A 21,414-nucleotide genomic window follows, 5' to 3' on the forward strand; every position below is an offset into this window, starting at 1 on the left:
AAACTAATTTGCTTTCTATCGTAAAAGCATTTGTTGCTAAAATATCGAAAACATCTCATGAGCGACCAAGGCTTTTATGAAAGAAAGCAAATTTGTTTTATTTTCTTATTTTCTTCAGTGCATTTAAAATGACTTATTAAACATATAGGCCTAATTACATTTAAAAAATAGATAGACTTTTATTGTCATCGAAGTTGAACATATCTGAAAAGTTTGAACGTAATCGCTGCAAAACGTTGCGAGAAATGCTGTTGAACCTTGCTCTGCTGAATTTTATTGAAAATTTTTCAATGTATTCTTCGTGGAATTTATCATTGAAATCTATTGTCTCAACACTAAATGTGAACGGCTGTCTCACCCATGTTGGATATGGCTCAATTGTAGAGAAGTATGTGTCGAGACCTTGTAAGCCAGAGGCGTAGAGACCCTTCCGGCGCCCGGGGACAAACTTTCGATTTGCACCCCCTTCAAACTTACGATTTGTACCCCCCTCAAACTTTGGATTTCCACCCCCCCCCTCAAACTTTCGATTTGCACCCCCCTTCAAACTTTCAATTACTTTTTCCAACCCATTTTGGCGCCCCCTAAGGTCGGCGCCCGGGGACATGTGCCCCCCCCCCTGCCCCCCCCCCCCCCTTCCGCATCGCTACGCCTCTGTTGTAAGCTCATCTAATTGTGTGGACATTGCTTGTTTCCGTTCCACGAGTACAGAAATGTCTTTGATTTCAGAAACATCTTCCATCATCTTACTTACAGTTTACACGGTCGTATAGCTGTGAAAAGTTTGCGAAGTTATCGTGTTCTCAATGTGAAGAGAGCCTGGTTTGATGCAAAAGCTTCTCTGTTCTCGGATTCGTTCAAAAAGCAAACCTCACAGCATCGTCTTACGAAGCAATAGCTACGGGTTCGGATCCAATTTCGTCAGAGTATTTTTTTTCTCTTCTTTACATTCAACATGTGAGCAGCAGTGGTTTTGATTGTATTTTGTATATGTATATAGATATATATATATATATATATATATATATATATATATATATATATATATATATATATATATAAAATGGCTATATTTCGAAAATCCTTCTTCCAATGAAAAAATCCTGCTTACGCCATTGTTTAAGAGCAGCTGTTATCGCCGCCTGTTCGGTCATTGTTTACATAAAGGATAGCGAGCTCTCCCTTAAGCAACAGGGCGAGAGCGTGTAGGCTTGTTCTTGACATTCAAATTGGTTAAAGCATTCAAAAAACATTAGGTCTAACCCTAGCTAGGCCTATTTACTCTTCATCTATTTGAAAACTTATATTGGTGGACTTTAGCAAGGTCATTACTTAAACTATTGGCTATACAAGATTGCCTTATGGCGCCACGTCACGCCATATGCTACTCATTTTGTTTTTGCCAGTCAGACTCAAACAAAGAACGTCATTCATGTTGTTAACGGCTCATCTATGTCAGCTCAACCTTCTATGAAATCTATACGGGGCCGACTTAAACTCTACTACCAGGGGCGGATTAACTTTGGGCGGATCTCCTGATTTGTAACATTGGGGGCTCCTGATATATATATATATATATATATATATATATATATATATATATATATATATATATATATATATATATATATATATATATATATATATATATTTATATATATATATATATACTAAAACTAACAGTTTTTGAGTGTTTAAACTTAAACGTGTGATAGACACAGTGGCGTATAGCTAGATGTTGTGAAAAGAATCAATACAGCCTTTCAATATAACACGTCTTTATTTAATCAACAGAGCGATTACGTTTTGTTAACAATTAATACACAAGGTTGGAGATAAGCTAATTGAGGGTATAGGTTACGAAATGCCACAGTTATACAGTGTCGTGTAGGTACAATGATTGATGGTTAATCCTGTTGACATTTAAAAAACCCTAATGTAATAGATTGAAATAATTGTGAGGTCAAGGGAACTCACTCTTCTGTATTAGTTATATTTATAATATTGTTATCTTGAGTGATGTCCCTTGTGCACTTCCTTCCGCCCTCTCTGGTATTACCATCATGATGTAGTTAGACCCAATTAAATGTGTTATATACAACCACAGGCTTCTGTCGTCAAAATATTATAACTGGCGACGAAGGATAAACATCTACTAGAAAGAGCACCTACTTACGCAAAAAAGAGGTTTGCTAGAGCTTATTAGCTAATTATTTCTAGAATTATGGCGCTGTATGGCCAAATAAAAGAATTTGATGCGAATGATGAAATCATTCAAGATTACCTAGAGAGGTTAAGCTTTTACCTAGAAGCTAACGACGTGACGATAGAAGCCAAAAAGAGAGCTATTTTGTTAACAGTCATAGGGCCTCAACAATTTAGGCTACTAAAAGACTTATGCGCACCAGCTAGTCTAACTACCAAGAGCTTTAACGAGCTGAGCAAATTGCTAACAGACCACCATGCGCCTACCCCATCAAAGTTTTTATGTAGAGCTAGATTTGACAGTAGGACTCGTCAACCAAACGAGTCAATATCAGAATATGTTGCTGCTTTACGTCATTTAAGTGAATTTTGTGAATTCGGAGAAACGCTGTCTGACAGACTATGTGAAAAGTTTGTGACAGGTGTAAACAGCCCTGATATTCAAAGAAAGTTGCTGCTCGAGTCAGATCTAAAATTGGAAAAAGCAATACAACTTGCAATGTCATTCCAGCAGTCATCAGATGCGGCGAGATCTTTAGCACCTTCAGAGATCCATGCAGTAAACAGCAGGTTAGTCAATAAACATCAACCCCATCAGAGCATTCCAACTTATGCTAAACAGCCTGCTCGTTCAAATCCTAGATCTAAATCTAGTAATAATTATCAAAAATGTCATCGATGCAAAGGTCCCCATGCATCTCATCGGTGCAAGTTCAAGTCTGCAACTTGTTATAAGTGCAGTAAGCAAGGTCACATTGCCAAGGCCTGCTTTGCAAAGTCTTCGTCTGTTGCTAAATCTAGCCAGTCAAGACAGTACCGCAACCAAAGGCAGCACTATGTTAACTCTCACCAAGACTACCTAACCCAACCAATGAACCACTCTACCAGTGAAAATGCTCAAACTGATTCGCAGCCGGAGTTCAACCTGTTCCCTGTGAAATCAGAAAGTCATGCTCCCATCAATGTACCAGTTAATATCAACGGTAAGAGCATCAGCTTCCAACTTGACACTGGAGCATCTCTAACAGTCATAACAAAGAAAGATTTTGACGCTGTCATAGGAGGATCAGTGCCTCTACAGCCATGTCACAAGTGTCTAACAACATACACTGGTGACAATGTTCCGGTAATAGGAGAGTGTATGGTTCATGTAAGTTATAATGGTCAAAGTGTTAAACTTCCTCTTCTTGTGGTTGAAGGAAATGGACCGCCATTACTAGGTAGGAACTGGTTAAGTGATCTTAAGTTAAATTGGGAGAGTATTTGTTCATTGAAGAATGTAAAAGAATCTAGTCTTACTTCACTAGATAAAGTTATATCTGAAAATAAATGTGTTTTTGGTAATTCAGGTTTACTAAATGATAGAACAGTGAAGTTAAGCATTAAAGATACAAATCCAAGATACTGCAAAGCTAGAGTTCCACCTTATGCAATGAGGAACAAAATTGAAAATGAGCTAAGTAGATTGGAATCTAATGGCATTATAAAGAAGGTAGACTATTCCGATTGGGCGACACCCATTGTGCCAGTGTTAAAGAAGGATGGTTCCATAAGAATTTGTGGAGATTATAAAACCACACTGAATAAGCAAATAGAGCTAAATAGGTACCCTATTCCTAACATTGAGGAAATTTCTTTGAATTTGGCAGGAGGAGACAAATTCACTGAATTAGACTTTAGTCATGCTTACACTCAACTAGAACTGCATCCAGATTCAAAAGTCTATACGACAATAAACACACATAAAGGACTCTACCAATATGAAAGATTATGTTTTGGCATATCATCCAGCCCTGGAATTTTCCAAGCTGTCATGGACAGTATTTTTAAGGACATTCCAAATGTTTGTGTGTACTTTGACAATGTGTACATAACTGGTAAGAATGACACTGAACATCTTAAAACACTTGATAAAGTATTGAAAATTGTTGGTGAAAAAGGTTTAAAGATAAACAAAGATAAATGTCAATTCATGCTGACAGAAATTAGTTTTCTTGGTTATATATTAAGCAAGCAAGGTATCAGACCTCAACCTGAGAAAACAAAAGCCATTAAAGAAGCACCCAAACCTGAAAATACCCAACAACTAAGAGCTTTTTTGGGCTTGATAAATTACTATGCAAAGTTCATAGGGAATCTGTCTGGTAAACTATCACCACTGTACAAGCTGCTGCAGAAAAATGCAACTTGGCACTGGGGTAAACAACAAGAAGCTGCTTTTAATACAGCAAAAGAGGCTTTGTCTGCTGACACCTTACTAACTCACTATGACCCAGGGAAAAGACTTATATTAACATGTGATGCTTCACCAGATGGTGTAGGAGCAGTCTTGTCCCACATGGATGAGAAGGGTGACAGACCCATTGCTTTTGCCAGTAGATCTTTGAACCAGGCTGAGAAAAATTATTCTCAGTTAGATAGGGAAGGCTTAGGCATCATTTTTGGTGTTAAGAAATTTCATAAGTTTCTGTTTGGTATGAAGTTCACCATCTTTACAGATCATAAACCATTGCTAGGTTTATTCGGAGAAAACAAAACCCTACCTGAGCATGCCTCACCAAGAATTCAAAGATGGGCTATCACACTAACTGCATACAATTATGAATTGAGATACCAACCTGGATCTGAGAATAGTGCAGATAGTCTTAGTAGATTACCTTTAAAAAACCAAAGCCTGAGCTATGTACCAGAAGATGTATTTGTTCTCTTCACTATCATGGATAACTCCAATATAAATGTGAATGATATTAAAAGAGAAACACAAAAAGATGAGTGCTTAATAAAAGTATATGAGCACTGTAAGAATGGTTGGCCTGAAGAGTCTGTGAATGATGACTTAAAGCCATATTAAATAAGAAATAAAAACCCTTTGTGAAGATAATATAAAAGATGGAGAAGATGCAGTCCATTATCAGTTAGAGTTGCCTAAACAAAGTATTTGTAACTTAATAAATGATTATGGTGATATGGCAATTTCAAATGTTTTAAAGAGAATACATTAGTAAGAAGGAATGTGATCATCAAACAACTTTGCTAACATCATTAGCACTTACAGAAACTAAAAGGGTAACATCAAAAGAAAAAAAAAAAAAGATTTTTTGCCATTTAATACTTTCAGATGCCAATTCAAAAATAGTTCCATTAAATCATGACAACTCATGCATTGAAAGAGAATTTGGTGTTAATAAGAATGTGTATCTAAGAAATTATGGGAGAAAGGAAAAATGGATACCAGGTCAAATTGTTCAATGTACAGGACCTGTGCCTTATAAAGTTAAAAATAACTTGTGCAGATAATAAGTGTGAATCTATCAATCCCACCAAATCTGAACAGTTCACACCAACTCAGTTTGTTCAACAACCAAGTTCTGTTGATATGAGTGAACCAAGTTGTCTGGAGTCAGAAAATGTAAATTCTGGAGTTAATGATTTAAATCCTAGACCTCCTGAGATAGAGAATCCAGATGGTCAGAATCTTGAGTCACCAAATCAAAAGCCACTGAGAAGGTCAAGCAGGACAATCAAAGTCCCAAATAAGTTAGACCTATGATTTTAAAGGTCAAAAGGACTTTGACATCATTGTTTTGTATCTTGATTATGTTGTGGCATATTGTGCATTGTTTGTAAGGATGTAATCTACCATAATGTTCATGTTACAATATAATTGGTGATTTTAGGATACTATCAATTGTTCTATTGAGAGATGTGTTATTGTGTTCTAAGGGTAAAGGGATGTAATAGATTGAAATAATTGTGAGGTCAAGGGAACTCACTCTTCTGTATTAGTTATATTTATAATATTGTTATCTTGAGTGATGTCCCTTGTGCACTTCCTTCCGCCCTCTCTGGTATTACCATCATGATGTAGTTAGACCCAATTAAATGTGTTATATACAACCACAGGCTTCTGTCGTCAAAATATTATACCTAAGTTAAAAAAAAAATACAAAAAGTCCTCTACAGTTGATGCCATAAACCTGGGGGATAGGGAGAAGGTAAGGGGGGGGGGGGGTTAAAATTTTTAGATGATGTGCTTCGTGGTAGAGAGAGAGGGGGGTAATTAAAACAAGTAAAATTACCCCTCTTCGGACCTGACGATCGATAGGGCCGATGAAGTAGAGTGCATCTGTTTTTGTGACCACGTCATTAAAAGGATGGTGTGGTCAGTACAATGCTAGCCAACTTTACTTTCCCTAACGTGAGTCAGGTACCCATCTAGACTGGGGTGAACTTTAAGTGACGTCATACAGACTCGATTTCAAAATTAAACTCGAGGCTTGCGGGGTAGCACTCGAAAGTTTAAAATAGGTTATTGCTTTATGTTATTTATGAAAGACCCATTATGCATAAAAACTACACGTAAAATGAGCAGAGCAGTACATATATTACGTGAAACGTTAAGTTAAGAACATAAGAATAATGGCAAAATGTTTTAAGATTTGAATAGTGTTTGAACAACGCCATCACAATCAGCCTTATTATTTATAAATCAGCTTACAAACAAACGCTGGGATTTAAGTCCGTGCTGACGTACACATAAAATCATTATTTTTAGGCCTGTTGGCCCTTCGATGTTCAGCTGCTGAAGCAAATCATTTCACATTTAAAAGAATACATACACTTTATACAATCAGCGCTGCAGTTAAGTGTTACATTTGAAAAGTGATGATATTAAAAGATACAAACGATAATTAAAAAAAAAAACATAACACAGGACACTTCATGAAACACCGATGTGGCACAATGAAGGATTTCGTGTCTTCGTGTCTAAAACAAGCACCATAGTCCACCAGGTGGGCTGGCACGTAAGGCTAGCATCATTATCAACGTAGGAAACACAACAACTGTCCACAGCGCAACACATACTGAACCGGCGAGTTCACGTTTCAAAAGCTTTGTTTTAAGTGATTTTCTCTATAACAGCAAAGGAAGGAAAAAAGGCATCAACTGGCCCAACTAAAGACATTGATTTGGAAGCCTTTTCAGAAGAGATTGAAAAAAGACGGCGTTGGATGGTCGATGTTCTGAGGGGGAAGCCAGATAAAATTACAGAAACATTGCCAAGTTATACGACAAAAGAATGGAAAAAGTACGGCCTGGGGAGAACCAAGTGCCAAGAAGAGAATTGTCTCGCGGGGCTGTCACGAAAGTTGCCAGCGACCGGCAGAAGTAGAAAAAACTTTCTGTGGATGGGCCAGAATGATCTGGAGTCTGAAGAAAAAGATGGTGATGAGTTAGGCCTATCATGACAAGAGGAGGGGTTCTTAGGTCAACTTAAGTGTTTTAAGAACTATTTTTTAAAGAACTTTTTATAGAACCTTTTTTATTTATTTTCTAAAAAAATTGATCAATTGTGTGTAAATGGGGTGGCGAGTGGGGAACATTAAGAAAAGTCGAGGATGGACCATAATGGAAGGAAATGTTATACAGTTACCGCTACAAGCAGACTAAGTCAGTCTAAGATATTTTCGTTTGACACAAAATGGTACAGATTGTAATAATAAAACTCGCTACAAACCTAAGTACTACACATCTACTTTCCACGTTCCTGATTGACCTAACTAGCTCATATAAACGAAAATCAAAAGACATTTGTTTTAATGGAGAATAAATATTGAGAAATATAACCAGAAGTTTTTATTTTACAAATCAAGAAAGACGATATTGATGTAATAAATAATGCAAGAAATAAGTTTAAAAATAAAATTTGAATTTTTTGTTTTTGTATTTTTAGGAATGTAAAGTTTGTAAAAAGTATCAACCGGTTTTAGTTGCATTGTATATGTTGTAAACAAGATAGATATATACAAGTGTTATAATAATGGTTTAGATATACCACATTAGGCGATAATATTTACATGTTATATATCACGGGATACAACCTTGTAATAACATAGACATATGATATTACAGGGGACATTTAGGGGGTGACATCAAATGTAAGAAAAACGGCATAGTTTACTTACAAAACCATGTCAACAAAACCATGTCAACAAAACCATGTCAACAAAACCATGTCAAGTAATTGTGGGGGTTGACACCATAGTGAGGATGCATCGTTTCTGTGTGTGTGTGGGGGGGGGGGGGGGGGGGAGGACCGGGAGATACCTGACCAAATGACGTCGCTAATTAAACAAAGCATGTGTTAATTACAGAACAATGTAAGCATGTTGAAGAAATAGCACTGTTATCGTTATTTCCAATTGTTTTCCTGCTACACATTTCCTGCTGCACATTTCCTGCTGCACATTTCCTGCTACACATTTCCTGCTACACATTTCCTGCTACACATTTCCTGCTACACATTTCCTGCTACACATTTCCTGCTGCACATTTCCCGCTACACATTTCCTGCTACACATTTCCTGCTGCACATTTCCTGCTACACATTTCCTGCTACACATTTCCTGCTGCACATTTCCTGCTGCACATTTCCTGCTACACATTTCCTGCTACACATTTCCTGCTACACATTTCCTGCTGCACATTTCCTGCTGCACATTTCCTGCTGCACATTTCCTGCTGCACATTTCCTGCTACACATTTCCTGCTACACATTTCCTGCTGCACATTTCCTGCTACACATAATCTTCGTCTTGATACTCCTCTATGTTGTTAAACGGGAAGCAGTTGACCAGAGAGTTTTTCAACGGCACCTTCATTTTCCCGCTTTTGGAAAACAGCAGACGCTCGTCAGTCACGAAGATGTCGGAGTCACCCGACTCATCCCTGGCGTCACTCTCCCCTTCGGTCTCTTGTTGCGAATATTCAGACTCCGATGTAGCCCTAGTCAGCTGAAAATATTCATCGGAGTTTTCCGAATCGCTATCGCCGAATTCGGCGTAGGAGTTGATCTGTGCGGGGATTTCCGATTTATCTGCGGAGCTAAAACTGGTGAGGCTGCTTGCTGGTGAAATAAGCCGCTCCAAGTTTTGTACGGACTTGTACACTTTTCCGCGAAGAAACGAATCTTTTGTTTGTATGTTCAGCGTTTGGTCGCTCCCGTCACTAACGACGCTCCGTAATGGGATGACGTTGCCGCTAAACTGTCCTCCGCGGTTGTGTGGGTGTCTGTGAGGGAAGGGTGTAATCCTCCGCGATGAAAAAAAGTCCTCGTTTTCCGAGTATGGTATACTGGTCACATTGGAGTCGGAGAAGCAGTTTTTGATGAATGGGACCGGCGTGTCGACAACCTGGTCCTGGCCAACAGGCATAAGGTTCGAATCCACGCCGGAACTTTGAAGAACGCCATCAAAATCGGCCAGGGTTGTATTTTTCGAGTGTATTACTCCGCCATTAGAATGTGTCACATCACTGGCGTTAGTATCCTCCACCTCTAATGTTTTAACAAACGAAATGTTTTCATCGTACAGAATTTGAGAGTTTTTAAATGATGGAGATGGAGACAGTTTTGAATTTTGAACTTGATTTTCCTGAATATTTAACGAATTTGCCAGAACTGGAGATCCAGGCGTCGTCATGTTTTGTGGTGTCTTTGACAAATCTTCCTTAGTGTTAAAAAACACGATGTTCTCGTAATGGGGTGTGGCGTTTGTCGTGTCGGGCTGGGGCGCCCTGAGTCGTGAATGCATGACGCGGGGACTGCGTCTCTCGTCTATGATCCTGTTGCTGGAGGAGTTGACGAGTGCTGTCACCTCCTCGATCAAACAATTTAATCGGCTGACGGCCTCATCAGAGTGTTGTTTTTCCGACTCCCCCGGAACTTCGATGTCTACTCCAGCTGTCACCTGAAGTTCATCTTCACCTGTTTCCTGTAAATCATGAGTCGACGCTGACAGCTTGATAGACTCAATCTCCGCGATGGACAGAAGATCGTCAACAGCTTGTGACTCCGACCCGGAGTCAGAGTCGTAAAAGATGTCGTCTTCAGGGGCGTTAGCTCCTGTGTGGTCTCGCACGAGACTCCCGTGATCTCTTTCCTCAGAGAGATACAGCTGTGACGTCACGTCCAGTGCGGTGATACCGTCCAGCAGTTTTCTCCCCAAGACGCTGCTGACCGATGTGGCGTCGCCAGTCTCAGAAGTCGAGGAGTCAATGTCTTCAGAGTCATCGGAGTCGTTGTACTCCATCGCTGGCCTGCACACTGCCCGCTTGTATTCACTCGCCTCGCTCATGTTCGACAACTCCCGTTCAAGTTCTAGTTTCATACTCTCGCTTCCGCTTCCTTCTGAATCTAAATTTGGCACGTCACACGTTGATTTACTGCTCTGATTTACCACTGGGTTTAACTTTTTGTCTTCAATGAGCTTTAAAGGTTCGAATAGATGAAGAAAAGGATTTTTATCCTTTGTTTTGTCGGTGCAGCATGCCGAGGCTTGTAGAGACTGGCCTGATTCCTCTGTTAAAAGCTTTATGTCGGTTCGGTCGTTTTTGTCGGTTCGGTCGTTTTTGTCGGTTCGGTCGTTTTTGTCGGGATTTCTCTGCATGAAATAATAAAGCGGATTGTCTGTAGTTTGTGGTACACCTGGTTTGATATCAGAATCGGGAATTTCTGTTTCTTCAAAATCTACAGAATCTTTGTCATCGATTTCATTGTATCCGTCTTGTAGATCCTCATTGTCTAAAGTATCTTCAGAAAGGGCATCACTATAATCCACGTCTTCCCTGCTTTCTGCATTGTTTAGACCTTCTGTTTGTACCTCAGGTGGCGGCGTCTCAAGTGCTTTGTTTACAAAAGCAAATTCGTCACACGCCGCGGTTGAGGATTTTAAAAGTTTCGATTTTTCCACACTTCCCCACGCTATCTCGAACTCGGAGTTGGCGTTGACTTCTGCCATGTCGCTGAGACTTTCGTAGGAAGACATGTCTTCAGACACGGTCATTTCCGGTTTGATCGAAAACGTCACTTTTATATTAGAGAGGAATTTACTTCCCTGCGATTGACAAAGCTGCAGCGCGTTTGTGTACTCACAGGTTTTTTTAATGGCGGATTCGTTTAGTCCCAGCCTGAATTTGGTGACGGAGTCGGTAGCCACTTCCAGACACAGAGATTTGGGGTCGTCCAGAGTCGCGGCTAGAACCGTCTCCTCCGTGAAGATGCTGTAGCACCTCATGGCTCCAGTGAAGGTGTAGGCGAGGGTCGGCGGGTCGCCGTGCACCAGCTGAAATATCCGAGGAAGTTTAGAGTTCCCCGCCGCGACGGGGGCCGAGATTTGGAAAACTCGTTCATCCGAGTCGGGATACACCTCGGCGATCTCGTAGCAGATAGCGCGGTGGTTGAAGGGGATGACCACGTCCTCGTCCTTCTCGTCCAAAAACTCCATGCACGACCCGTGCTGCCTGACGATGTCCGGGAGGTCGGGGTTGCTAGGGTCCTTCTCCATCACACACACCCGTTTGAGAACCTCCCCCGGCGTGACGTCATGGGGCACGTAATCAAAGCTGCCATCGGATCGTCTGCAGGAGGTGAAGGCGGGGCATTTGGTTGTGACCAGGATGCGTAGAGCTGTGGACTTGGCCACGCTTTCAATCCGCAGGTGTCGCTTGACTTTGGTTAAACCTTTGGGGGACGCCCCGAACCAGCCTAGACAAAGTTGTAAAAAAAATAATTTAAAAATACCGCAAAATATTACTTAACTACACTACACATTTATATAATTAATATTAGTTTATGATTGATCATAGATTACAGACAATCGTTCGATTACAAAGACTCATGTGCTATGTACATCGATTTTCCATTGATGACAGAGCTAGTCTCATGAAGCTTAGCACTAATCATCATATTGTAGACAATTGCCCCAGGAAGATTAGCTCGTGACCACATGATATCATACAATGGAAGATTAGATACATATTGTTACATATTGTACTTGGGAAAATTCTCATAGGCCATATTCACTTGACTTATCAACACACCCTTCTTTTTTATCTGTTCAGGTACCCAGAGATGAAGACTATGCAGCTTTTATGTTAGCAGCAAGTCAGCATCGCTTACCTTCGTAGTCCACAGGTATGGCTACAGGTGGCCCCAGCTTTTATGTTAGCAACAAGTCAGCACCGCTTACCTTCGTAGTCCACAGGTATGGCTAGAGGTGGCCCCAGCTTTTATGTTAGCAGCAAGTCAGCACCGCTTACCTTCGTAGTCCACAGGTATGGCTAGAGGTGGCCCCAGCTTTTATGTTAGCAACAAGTCAGCACCGCTTACCTTCGTAGTCCACAGGTATGGCTAGAGGTGGCCCCAACTTTTATGTTAGCAGCAAGTCAGCACCGCTTACCTTCGTAGTCCACAGGTATGGCCAGAGGTGGCCCCAGCTTTTATGTGAGCAGCAAGTCAGCATCGCTTACCTTCGTAGTCCACAGGTATGGCTAGAGGTGGCTCCAGCTTTTATGTTAGCAGCAAGTCAGCACCGCTTACCTTCGTAGTCCACAGGTATGGCTAGAGGTGGCTCCAGCTTTTATGTTAGCAGCAAGTCAGCACCGCTTACCTTCGTAGTCCACAGGTATGGCCATAGGTGGCCCCAGCTTTTATGTGAGCAGCAAGTCAGCATCGCTTACCTTCGTAGTCCACAGGTATGGCTAGAGGTGGCCCCAGCTTTTATGTTAACAGCAAGTCAGCACCGCTTACCTTCGTAGTCCACAGGTATGGCCAGAGGTGGCCCCAGCTTTTATGTTAGCAAGTCAGCATCGCTTACCTTCGTAGTCCACAGGTATGGCTAGAGGTGGCCCCAGCTTTTATGTTAGCAAGTCAGCGTCGCTTACCTTCGTAGTCCACAGGTATGGCTAGAGGTGGCCCCAGCTTTTATGTTAGCAAGTCAGCATCGCTTACCTTCGTAGTCCACAGGTATGGCTAGAGGTGGCCCCAGATTTTATGTTAGCAAGTCAGCATCGCTTACCTTCGTAGTCCACAGGTATGGCTAGAGGTGGCCCCAACTTTTATGTTAGCAAGTCAGCACCGCTTACCTTCGTAGTCCACAGGTATGGCTAGAGGTGGCCCCAGTTTTTATGTTAGCAACAAGTCAGCATCGCTTACCTTCGTAGTCCACAGGTATGGCTAGAGGTGGCCCCAGCTTTTATGTTAGCAGCAAGTCAGCACCGCTTACCTTCGTAGTCCACAGGTATCGCGTGAGGTGGCCCCAGCTTTTATGTTAGCAACAAGTCAGCATCGCTTACCTTCGTAGTCCACAGGTATGGCTAGAGGTGGCCCCAGCTTTTATGTTAGCAAGTCAGCACCGCTTACCTTCGTAGTCCACAGGTATGGCTAGAGGTGGCCCCAGCTTTTATGTTAGCAGCAAGTCAGCACCGCTTACCTTCGTAGTCCACAGGTATGGCTAGAGGTGGCCCCAGCTTTTATGTTAGCAGCAAGTCAGCATCGCTTACCTTCGTAGTCCACAGGTATGGCCAGAGGTGGCCCCAGCTCCACCAGCCCCTCCTTGCTGTCCTCCCTCAGACTGACCGCGTGCACCTTCTGCACTGATCGTCTGCTGTGGAACAACAGCGGCTGTCTCATGTCAAACTGGAAGTCGGACCAGACGACAGTGCAGGATTCTGGGCGGAGAAAATAACAGAAATTTAAAAACTGTGGTTAACATCAAATTTAACACACAACTTTAACACACCTGTAACACACCTTTATCACACTCACCTGTATCACACACCTTTAACACACTCACCTGTAGCACACACCTTTAACACACTCACCTGTAGCACACACCTTTAACACACTCACCTGTAGCACACACCTTTAACACACTCACTTGTAGCACACAACTTTAACACACTTACCTGTAGCACACAACTTTAACACATTCACCTGTAGCACACACCTTTAACACACTCCCCTGTAGCACACAACTTTAATACACTCACCTGTAGCACACACCTTTAACAAACTCACCTGTAGCACACACCTTTAACAAACTCACCTGTAGCACACACCTTTAACAAACTCACCTGTAGCACACACCTTTAACACACCTGTAGCACACGGCCTAGCACACTCACCTGTAGCACACACCTTTAACACACCTGTAGCACACACCTTTAACACACTCACCTTTAACACGCACCTTTAACAAACTCACCTATAGCACACGCCTTTAACACACTCACCAGTAACACACACCTTTAACACACTCACCTGTAGCACACTGCACAACACACGGTAGTTTAAACTTGTGAAGGATTTCCTGCACCGTGTAGGTCTGTGTGCTCCATTTGTACGGCACCACACTGTCAACTTTTGGTGCCGCCACTGCCCCCAACTTCTTGGATAGCCCCATCTACTTGCTGCCTATGAGCGCTTACACCTCAGCTTGTAAAAGTAGTTCCATATCACTACGCACGTTTCATCCGCCTTAGTTTTGTGAATGGTTATGTGGGCTACATGTCGCCTCTCTCTGTGTCTGTTAACAACTTGAATCCTTGGTTTGTTGGTCATCCAATGTAAAACATAATCTGACAACAGAAAATATACATACCGATACATCAGCTGTGATGGCCGAGTGGTTAAGGCGTTGGACTCGAAATCCAATGGGATCTTCCCGCGTAGGTTCGAATCCTGCTCACAGCGATATTTTTGTAATTTTAGAATGATGGCTGTGAGATGTGGACCCAAGATGTGGACACAGTCCACCCATTTAAATTGCTAATAAACTCGAAAAGGCTCGAGTTCGAACGCTCGAGCAGATGAGACTCAAGAGCAGGGGTCAGCAATTCTTCTAAGAGAGACAACTACTAAAACAAACAAAAAGTTCCTTGTAGTTAGTTTTTGGTTGGACAAAGGATATGGAAGCATAACCAGTTGAAGGAAATCCCTTTTGACAGTAAAAAGTAAGAACGAAGAAGGTGTGTAGTACATTTATATATGCGTATTTCTTTTTGCATTGCAACCATTCGCACATGTGATTATAACATATTAATTCTGCTCTTTAACATATCAAATGAAATCACATGTAAACTTAGTTAAGGTCAAATGCTATCACATGTAAAAATCCATGCTTGTCTAATACCATTGCATATTTTCACCACCAGAGCTCATGAGAATTTTTATCTTTCGCTATTTTACATTAAATCAATATTTAATTTAAATACAATTTACGCGCATTCTGCCCTTTCAATTCAAAGTTAAATAATACATGGTTATAAAAAACAACAGAAAAATGAATAGACATCACTAAAATTATTTATAGACTTACAAAAATGTTGACCAAAAATGTTGACCAAAAATGTTGACCAAAAATGTTGACCATTTTGTGTAGAAGACAACACAGTGACCGTTAAGTTACGAAGGAGAAAGATGGATGACGTGGATTAGACGGATAAAGCATCCATGTTAGACGACAGTGATGGATGGTTCGCATACCTTTGTTTACAGAGTCAGAATATTGTGGTGTGTGTGAGGTGTGTGTGGGAGGGGGGGGGGTCTTTACCCACAAACCCTACCTCACTGTACACATACTGGAACCGTTTTAAACGTTGTTTGTTTATGATCATTAGGCTTAAACCGTTTTAAACGTTGTTTATGAAGGATAATTAGGCTTAAACTCAACAAGTTTTAAATGGGGATGTGTTAATCAGCCAGGAAAATTAAGCTTGAGAAATAATGAAAGACGAAACCATAAAATAGGGCCTAAATCAACTGGCATATAGAAAACTCGTCTCATTAACTGCTTATTCTATGTGTGTTACTGTGTGTGTTCGTGTGGGCCCTGTCTGTGTTCGCTCGTGTGTACTTACATGTGTTTACCTGTGAATTATTATTGTAGCTCTTCGTGTAAGTTTTTTGGCGAGACAGGTGTGTGTGTGTGTGTTTATGTGTGTGTGTGTGTGTGTGACATGTGTGGACGGGCACCAGACGACATGACGTCACCATTTTGACACAAGGCTCGCTGACACTGACAAATATCTGCCACCTTGTCGGTGATGATTTATAATTTCAGAAGCTTTCAATACAAACAAGAGCCCCTTTTGATGACGCGACGCTGCTAAAAATAGCAGCGCCTGCAACAAAGTTGCCAAACAGCTTTGACAAAGGATCTGGCTAATGTGCCGTGTGTGCAGGAACTACTGACATACAACACGGTACATGGGGCTAGAAATACTTGGTTCATTGGTTCGACGACACATAGGGTTAGAAATACTTGGGTCCACGACACATACCAACATTGGGCTAGAAATACTTGGGACCACGACACATACCAACATTGGACTAGAAATACTCGGGACCACGACATATAGCAGTAGATAGAAATAATTGGGTCCACGACACTAATTGGGCCATAAATACTTGGGTCCACGACACATAACAACATGGGCCTAGAAATAGTTGGACACAATTTTTTGTGATCACCTTTCTGACAAATGTCAATGCTGCTTAAAAAAATTATTTTCCTTGATGATGTTCGTTTTTTTTGTTACATGTTTTTTTAGAAATCCATTTCAATTTCTATTGTTTAAAAAACATTGGTATTTAAATATTTTGAAGTAATTATTACCCAAGTCAACTATATTCATAGTACTATTCAATTTGCAGTTTTATTTTTCAAACTACAATATCGGCATTTTGTTTTAAATCCTTGTTTGATTGGACAGTTGTCATTTTTTTAGCTCAACTCTACTGTCCAGCAAATGTCAGGGACACAGTTCCATTGTTGCAGCTGGTGCCCAATTATGTGTGGTATATGTGTGGTAGCATATCAATATGTTGTCTGCTATATGGGCCATGTTTACATGTCAGTGTATTTTTAGATGTCCAGTCACGTGACTGGCTATCTTCTCACGTGTGTAAAAAAAACTTTTGTATATAACTTAGTATAATATAACACAATTTTTTAGTCCATCAGATATGTGTTGCATTAAAAAATAGCATAGAAGTGTATAGGAGAAAAAAAAATTAAGATTACGTGCTTATCACATAGTAGAACGAAATGGGAAATGAAATGTGAAATTGGTCCAAGAAGTGTTTTAACTTCCTCCATTGGCTAAAGTGTACTATTTTTAACTTCCTAGGAGAACTTCATAAAATATTAGCATATCATACAATTAAGAACCTCCTTCCCCCTTTGCAAATACATTCACAATACATACTATAAAAACCTAAGTACCATCCGACTGATATCGAAGATTTACTTCTTTAATAAATCTCTGTCTTTTTACTCATCCTCAATGGGCGTCTACCCAACCACAGAAGTAATTGCCTCGTAAACTCACCTGTAAATCAAGTACAGGATCAGACGACAGCCAGACGTTAGCCTAAGTTGACTTCAGTATTCAATCACAAGACCACATATTACATAACTCCACGTACCTAATCCGGATTTTAATGAAGCGAGATTACCGTAATCCGTGTTACAGTCGATAAAATATAATTTACACTAGACATGAAGAGTGGTTGAAGTGAACTGTTTGTTTTTCTACTCGATCGACACAGCACTGGCCACCTTTCTGTTGATACCGTACGGTTGTCTGAGAGGTGTACACGTACAGTGTACACGTACAGTGTACACACGTAACCCGACGTGGAATTCCTACCCCACCCAGACGTGACGCCGTGCTGCGTCAAGCACCGTGTCACATACCTCCACCCTTTCTTCATTGCGGCAGTTATCGCGGGGTGTCAGGGGGGGGGGGGGGGGCGATAAGTGCACAATCTACCGCTGATGGGCTTCGGCAAGTTTACATTAACTGTGGGCCCTATCATTGACTTTATTATCTATTAGAAGATATTCATAGAACACTTAGTAGTCTATGTAATTAGTATTGAACTATTTATATTCAAGTGTCGTTAAATATACCAAATAGAAATATATTTACACGGTGATATATTTATATACACATATTTACCCATTATATATATATATATATATATATATATATATATATATATATATATATATATATATATATATATATATATATATATATATATATATATATATATATATATATATATATATATATATATATATATATATATATATATATATATATATGGAGGCAGTGGCGTAGCCAGGATCGTCTCAAGGGGGGGGGGGGTTCCAATTTTTACCCGGGGACAAACTTTCGATTTCCACCCCCCATCAAACTTTCGATTTGGACCCCGTCCCTCAAACTTTCGATTTGCACCCCCCCCTCAAACTTTTGATTTGCACCCCCCCCCCCCTCAAACTTTCGATTTGCACCCCCCTCATACTTTTTATAAATATACCGAGGGGTCTGTGGGGGTTATGACCCCTTCCTGCCTACGCCACTGTATGGAGGTTCCTTTTTCAACGTATATTTCTTTAATTTCCATCCATCTTTAACGAGTCCAGCTTACTATTTACGTTTCAGCCTTATAACAATTAAGTAATTCCGAAAATGACACTCATATTATATATGGGTCATTTGTAACAAAACAAGCTGCTGTAAATAACAAAACTAAGAAATGAGGTAACGCTTTTTAACTGTCTCCGTAAAGATATAACCAGCGTATACATCCTTATAAAACTACTAGATACCCCATAACGACACTGCGCATGTCGGCCCCATAACATAATTTCATCTGTTTACTTAGATTTTATAAGCAGACTAGTGGCTTAGACAACACACCCTTGGGATGGTAGGCCTACAGTCATAGGTAGTTACACCTAAAGTCAAGTGTCTACAGTCTAGTGTAGCTACATTTAAAGTCAAGTGTTTACAGTCTAGTGTAGCTACATCTACAGTCAAGTGTAGCTACATGACTACTACCACTAATTTGTTATCTATTGAAATGGTTTAAATGTTTAACCTTTTCAACTGTTACCAACAGCAAAATATAATATTTGTACTAGTCGAGCCTTTGTATGTTTGATTGCAATATCGCCACACATAAACGAAAAACGTGCCAACAGAAAATATCAGATTCACCTGACACTCAGGTACAAATGTTTAAAACCAAAAAATAAAAACTTGTCAGAAGTGGGATTTGAACCCACGCCCACATTCGTGGACCAGAACACTCGCCTGCCATGCAGGTAAGGTGATAAACCTTGAGTCTGGCGCCTTAGACCGCTCGGCCATCCTGACTTATATATACCAACCAGGTATTATGATAACAAGGCTAAAAAATGTAAAGCGTAGAAAAAGCCATCGTGGGGAAAACAAATTTATTTCACTGGATTTTGTGGAAATATAAGTAGGATGGCAAGGGATTGAGGACATATTTTACATACCACTAAATGTGGTATGCCATATGTTGTTAAGTTGCACCATATGGGGTTTGGTGGTGTCTGCGATTGATCAGTAAACACTGCCTGAATTTCTTAACTAATTATTTTGCTAATGAAGATTTCAGTGACTTACATTGACACAACTGGCTTACATATTATTTTTCTTTAAACACATCATGTGACATTATACTTGTTTCACATGAAGATGGTAGGCTTATAAACGATTTAAAAAAATGATGAGTTTGCCAATAAGGCTTATTTATTTTAAATCACAAGCTTTTAGAACCATTTTGTGTTTTGGTTTCGGCATGGGGGTGGGGGGGGGGGGGGGGCACAGAGAATATTTTTTGTACAGGCTTTCGGTTTAAGTGTGACAGTATCAGAATATCACTCTTGTGTTTTATATAATAAATGCACTAAAACATGTGCACTAAAACATGTGCACTAAAACATGTATACGACCCCCAAATGTCAACTAGAATGAATTGCTTAAAGGATCTCAGTCAATATACACTGGCAAAATTTTTGTATAGTGGAGTGAAAATAAAAACTAAAACATTTGTCAGAAGTGGGATTTGAACCCACGCCCACATTCGTGGACCAGAACACTCGCCTGCCATGCAGGTAAGGAGTTTAACCTTGAGTCTGGCGCCTTAGACCGCTCGGCCATCCTGACTTACACCTGTAAAAAATTAATTAGGTAATATTGTTCGACCTTTTCAAAACGGGAAAATCTCAATTGCTTTTTATTAAAGTACTTACATGGGAGGGGGTGGTGGTGAGGAGGGGGGGGGTGTGTTTGTTTAGTTTTGTATGGTAAAATGTTACTTAATGTTGTTGTTAAAGTTAACGAGTTTTCGCTCTCAAACTCCGGACAAGATGGACATAAGATGCTATTTATTTATTAAGGACTGAACGAACAAAGGACCGACCGACTTACGCGCTACACGGACTAAATACCAACGGACTAAAATAATTTTAAAGTACTTCCCATTTCCGCCTAGCTCCTGTAGACCAATTCTAATTTCAAGTTTTAGAGGGCGGGTATTTATAGCTGCGGCATGTGACCCAATTAATTGCCCTAGTAGCCATTTCATCAGGAAGTTACAACTAATGCTAATTTAGGGACTGTCTTGCTTTGTCGTACAAGAAAAGAAAAACACATGGACACGAGGAATGTGAAGTTTATAGCCAGATGTACGTATATATTATCTGAATGGGGGCTTCCTACCTGTTGGACGCGACTGCTAGCGTGTCTGTATAAACACATGAAAGCTAATCAAAGTTAAGAAAAACAATCAAAAATGTTACGCTGCGAGCAGGGTTCGAACCTGCGCGGGAAGATCCCATTAGATTTCAAGTCTAACGCCTTAACCACTCGGCCATCACAGCTTCTGTCGTTCCCATTACGACATCAAAGATAATCAAAACCGTAACCAAGATTTGTAATAGGATGAAAATACTTTCGTTAATAATGGGTTAGACGTTCATAGATATGACTGCTGTACTATAGATATAGATCGCAATTCAGGAAATGTTGACCTTGATGAAAACATTTCTCTATTTATAGGTCTGTTCTGAATTTAGTTTCTCACACGCGAACTCTGGGTAAAATCGTGTTTTCTTACCATAGAACAATGATATTCTTGATGCCATAACCAATGGTGAGACTTAAGTGTTATCTTTTGATAACACGCTAGAGCTTGAAGACTGTATTATAGTTCAGGATATCAAATATATATATATTCGAATAAATTAGGTCATGATTCTACATAAATATATAACGAACTTGGCACTAAGTCTAAAACAAAGGCTGAAAAACAATAGCAGATATTCTGAAAATGTGGATCTGTGACAGATGTTGTTTCAGAAGGACATTGCAACGTAAACAATCTCTTGTTATCTGTATGTTTGGTGAAGCTTTAGTAAAGGTACACTTTAGTAAAGGTACACTACTGCTTAACGCAATCGCTTAACATCAAGTTGTTTCCCTTGGTTTAAATATTCTGACACCTATTTACCTGCCTAGTTTAAAGATTAATTTATTCATAATGAG

General features: G+C 40.3%; 1 protein-coding gene and 4 non-coding genes across 5 annotated transcripts; 1 reads left to right on the forward strand and 4 right to left on the reverse strand.

Annotated features, from left to right (window-relative positions):
* Positions 1-8,305: 8,305 nt before the first annotated feature.
* LOC131929671 (uncharacterized) lies at positions 8,306-17,684 on the reverse strand. Its single transcript, XM_059285994.1, has 4 exons — positions 17,377-17,684; positions 14,306-14,622; positions 13,546-13,713; positions 8,306-11,749 (listed from the first exon to the last, which is right to left on the reverse strand). Exons 2-4 carry the CDS (start codon positions 14,445-14,447, stop codon positions 8,784-8,786), a joined length of 3,276 nt encoding a protein of 1,091 aa, XP_059141977.1. The 5' UTR covers positions 14,448-14,622; positions 17,377-17,684; the 3' UTR covers positions 8,306-8,783.
* Trnas-cga (transfer RNA serine (anticodon CGA)) lies at positions 14,656-14,737 on the forward strand. Its single transcript has one exon. It is a non-coding gene; the product is annotated as a tRNA-Ser (tRNA).
* A 1,415-nt stretch (positions 17,685-19,099) lies between the features above and the next one.
* Positions 19,100-19,215, reverse strand: Trnal-caa (transfer RNA leucine (anticodon CAA)). The gene is made up of 2 exons: positions 19,178-19,215; positions 19,100-19,145 (listed from the first exon to the last, which is right to left on the reverse strand). It is a non-coding gene; the product is annotated as a tRNA-Leu (tRNA).
* A 703-nt stretch (positions 19,216-19,918) lies between these two features.
* Positions 19,919-20,034, reverse strand: Trnal-caa (transfer RNA leucine (anticodon CAA)). The gene is made up of 2 exons: positions 19,997-20,034; positions 19,919-19,964 (listed from the first exon to the last, which is right to left on the reverse strand). It is a non-coding gene; the product is annotated as a tRNA-Leu (tRNA).
* Positions 20,035-20,668: 634 nt separating this feature from the next.
* Trnas-uga (transfer RNA serine (anticodon UGA)) lies at positions 20,669-20,750 on the reverse strand. The gene has a single exon. It is a non-coding gene; the product is annotated as a tRNA-Ser (tRNA).
* Between the last annotated feature and the right edge of the window lie 664 nt (positions 20,751-21,414).

The sequence above is a fragment of the Physella acuta genome, unplaced genomic scaffold, assembly GCF_028476545.2.
Source record: "Physella acuta isolate Inbredline_101_S28 unplaced genomic scaffold, ASM2847654v3 ptg001661l, whole genome shotgun sequence".
In the NCBI taxonomy this organism is placed as follows: Eukaryota; Metazoa; Mollusca; class Gastropoda; family Physidae; genus Physella; species Physella acuta.